A 3,997-nucleotide genomic window follows, 5' to 3' on the forward strand; every position below is an offset into this window, starting at 1 on the left:
GTACCATAGCTTGTAATTACAGAGCTTTGAGGCTCGAAAACAGAAATCAACAGCGTGGATACTGTTTATTGATATTCATGTCTTAAATCATGATTTTTTCGGATTTCAAAAACACTTCGACGCTGCGTGTGTCGATTTCTGAGCCAAAATACCGACGAAATATAATCTTTTGACTGCTCACAGAAATTGCAGCATTCGTTTGCAAACACAGTTTGCAATGATCGGAATGAAATGATCTGATCGATCAATCTCTGAGAGTGAATTGGTATGATTTTTGATTACAATCTCGCTTTTAGATGTGAATGGAATTACGAAAAATTAGAATACTTGAATATTCAATAAACAAAGATAAAGTGACTTGACTCACACTTCAATGCTTGAGTTAGTACTTTATCAACGAGACCTATTCTCCATATCGTTGATCCGAGTCTATTGGTAGGTCGGCACTTGAATGGAAGTCCGTCGATTATTTGTATGTTCGTTATTATATATTTTTTCGAAACCCCGGTTAATATTCATACACTTTCACTTTTCATCACCTTCCATATCTATACAATATGGGGCATTTCACAGAGAAACGACGAAGCAAAACCGATGGAGTCGGGAATTTGAATTTTGAACTTGGAAATGTACTCGTGAAGGGATTTTTTAACTGCTGCCTTCGTTTGGATAGAAACGCCATTGGTGGATTTGAAAAATTTCACATTCAAGGCTAATTTTCTAATAGAAAAAATTAGTATTTCAAAAACGTCGTTGAACGTAGTTCCAAGAAACAAGTCTGCGGTATCATAAAAACGAGCATAAACGAAAATAATCAATATTTTTTTTCCTCCTCAAAATATGCAATTCTTTCATTGGAAAAAATCAAATCTTGAAACAATCTTTGTCAAATTACGAACGTTAAGCCCTCATACACCATGGAATAACGATTTTTCTATTTTTTACACAATATTTTGGAACAAAAAACAATCTAGAAAAATATTACTGAAGAATAAAAAAATTTTCATACATTTTAGTTAGGATTGAATATTTATTCACTACATTGTATTAGTATATATAATTATAAATATATTAATATTATTGACTCGTCAATTTAAAATATAAATAAGTGACTCGCAACAAGACTGTGTCATTCCGTGATAAATCTACTCTTTCGAAAGTTATTTAAGGTCTTTTTGTGAAGGTCAAAGGTCGAGGAAGGACCTTAAATAACATAAATAACTTTCGAAAGAGTAGATTTATCATGAAATGAGAATAGAGCCTTTGTAGAGCCTTCAATCCCCTACTAAATTACGTTCTGGTTTTATGAGTATACTAATGCGTTGACGATTTATAAGACACATCAGATGAGATACATGTTTTGGATATTTGTTCATTTTGAGGTGAGCAAGATTCCATGTATTTTCAGCTGATATAACAGCTGTGTCATCAGGATAAGCTGTTGAGGTATCAAGATTACGACTGTGAAGCAACTCATTAATATATACAAGAAAAAATGTTCAATTACAATGAAAATATATAAGAAAAAATTATTTTTTTCGTTGAAATATGTTTTCAGACATTATTTTTCTAAAATGTTTTTTAAGACATTGAAAAATCGTTATTCCATGGTGTATGAGGGCTTAAAAGGTTCATAATTTGACGAAGATTAAATTAAGATTTGAAAAAAGTTTTTTTGAAATATGTATTATTTCCATTACAAAATTAACCTCGAATATGAAATTTTTCAAAATGACCGAGAGCGAATCTGTCCGAACGAAGACGGCAATTAAAAAATCCCTTTAGGAGTACATTTCCTAATTTCAAACCCTTTTAAAAAAAAATGTATGACTCAAATTCCCGACCCCATCGGTTGGGCTTGCTCGTTTCTTGCCCTAAATGTACACCAATAAGTGCATGTCATATGTCTGTGTTCGCAAAAAGAACAACCGAAGGTGAAGGATATTCATGTTCAAACTGACGATTTCGACGGTGTTGGAAACATGACAGATGATACATTTCGGTTCCCCGTGCCTGGATCGTATTAATATACGGCTGGAATCAAAGCCTTTTTTATCTATAAACTGATAAAAATGATCAAATGTCGAATTTCATCATGAGGGGAGAGAAAAGATCACGCATCAGCTCGCGTGCATTTATTATCAGTCTTGTTTTTCAGTGAACTGTGCTCAACCTTGATAAATTATAGTTCCACGAGTCCCCTGGGGGCGGAAGGCAGAGAGGGAAGAAGTAGAGTAGGGTTCTCGACACTCCGCAACTTTCAAATATTAGACAAGAATTTGTTTGTCGGTTCAGTTATTAGAACAACTTGGACCCACGCGGACGGCAGGATTAAAATGCATCTACAAATCGAACTGTTTAGTGGTGAACTGTTGGACCTGATGCGAAAGGTGTACAATGATCCGAATATTAGTGACATGGTGAAATTTGATGGCGTAACAATGCCAGAGCAATATGAAAAGTTGGCGGACGCCGTTGAGAACTTCCAAGTTCGCGACGACGATATCTGGGTCTGCAGCTTCCCGAAGACCGGTGAGGATGAGAAAGTTTGCAAACTCTCAAACAACGTGACACAATCAATTCTGATTCCGGTCATTTTTCAACAGGCACGACTTGGACGCAGGAAATGGTTTGGTGCATCGCGAATAATTTGGATTACGGACGAGGAAGAGTTCCTCTGAAGGACAGGTTTCCTAACTTGGAGTAAGTTCGGAAGATCTGCTGATTGGATTCAATTTACTTCATATCAGCCGTGTTTTTTGGTTTGAACAGAGTTTCGGTGCATGCTGACTTTCCTGAAATAGTGGCGTCCAATCCTGACATCCAGATACCTGAAGCAGTCGTCGACAGTATCAAATACATAGCTAATTCACCCAGTCCGCGATTCATTATGACCCATTTACCGTTCAATCTTCTTCCGCGACAGCTCCGAACGGGGGAGAAGAAGCCTAAAATCGTTTACGTTGTTCGCAACGCCAAGGACACTTGCATCTCTTCCTATCATTACCTTAGAACCTTGGAAGATCTGCAAGGGAGCTTCGAGGACTGGTGTAATCTCTTTCTTCAAGACGCTGGTTCGTACGAATGATCCTTGCATTACTCTCACTTCGCATACTTCATGTATTAATGATTTACTGGCATGTGAGTTAAAAGACCGTCATCTTGGAGGCGAAACTGTGAGTTTTTAAAGGATTGTCCTAATTCCAATGCATTTCAGTTATGTATGGACCATTCTGGAAACACGTGCTTGGTTACTGGGAGAAGAGAACCGAAGGGAATCTGCTCTTCTTGAAGTACGAGGACATGAAACAAGTAAGACTCGCCGTTTTGTCAGCTACACTCCCATTGAATTACTACGTTTACTGTTTTATCCTCACGTCCATATTTTTCCACTTATTGATAATCCGATTCAATAGGATTTACCGGGTGTAATAAAGAAGACTGCGACATTCCTCGGGAAGAATTTTACCACGGATCAGTTGTTATCCCTGACCGAGCACTTGAGTTTTGAGAACATGAGAGCAAATCCAGCTACAAACAACGAAGATCTCATTCGTAGAATTAAGAAAGTGACACGATCGACAGTCGACGGAAAATTCATGAGGTGTGGTGAGATGAACCAATGGAAATTCGAGATGAGTCCGGATATCATAGAACGATTCGACCGGTGGACGCGAGAGAATTTGAAGGGAACAGGCTTGTACTTTTGAAGAGGATGTTAGGTACATCACATTAGCTTCACATCGTACTTAAAATACGTTTGGTATGAATGTACGACACGTTATACAGCATGTAAAAAAATAAAATTTCAGGGAATTTTGATGAATGTGTAAGATATCGCAACATCAGTTGTCTATTCTAAATATAAGGTAGATCAAATATTTCGTTAATTTTTTTGGCCACAAGATCTTGGTGTCTGTACTTTTGAGAAAATTGGTTCGTGTTATTACGTAAGAAAGCGATTTCAACATGCAAATGAAAAATGTGTCAACAAGTT

At 37.0% G+C, this 3,997-nt stretch overlaps 1 protein-coding gene across 1 annotated transcript; it reads left to right on the plus strand.

The window, feature by feature from the left end:
* The first annotated feature begins 2,321 nt into the window (after window positions 1-2,321).
* On the plus strand, window positions 2,322-3,738 carry LOC124406350 (luciferin sulfotransferase-like). The gene is made up of 5 exons (XM_046881744.1): window positions 2,322-2,532; window positions 2,607-2,703; window positions 2,773-3,074; window positions 3,218-3,312; window positions 3,417-3,738. The coding sequence occupies exons 1-5, from the start codon at window positions 2,337-2,339 to the stop codon at window positions 3,708-3,710; spliced, it is 984 nt and encodes a 327-aa protein (XP_046737700.1). The 5' UTR covers window positions 2,322-2,336; the 3' UTR covers window positions 3,711-3,738.
* The last annotated feature ends 259 nt before the right edge of the window (window positions 3,739-3,997 follow it).

This window comes from Diprion similis, chromosome 5 (assembly GCF_021155765.1).
Source record: "Diprion similis isolate iyDipSimi1 chromosome 5, iyDipSimi1.1, whole genome shotgun sequence".
In the NCBI taxonomy this organism is placed as follows: domain Eukaryota; kingdom Metazoa; phylum Arthropoda; class Insecta; order Hymenoptera; family Diprionidae; genus Diprion; species Diprion similis.

What these genes read in the sequence shown, in the direction of transcription:
- LOC124406350 (XM_046881744.1), top strand. Translation starts at nt 2,337, where the DNA reads ATGCATCTACAAATCGAACTGTTTAGTGGTGAACTGTTGGACCTGATG. An exon ending in CTGCAGCTTCCCGAAGACCG is followed by an intron (nt 2,533 to 2,606) that starts GTGAGGATGAGA and finishes ATTTTTCAACAG; the next exon opens with GCACGACTTGGACGCAGGAA. An exon ending in GACAGGTTTCCTAACTTGGA is followed by an intron (nt 2,704 to 2,772) that starts GTAAGTTCGGAA and finishes TGGTTTGAACAG; the next exon opens with AGTTTCGGTGCATGCTGACT.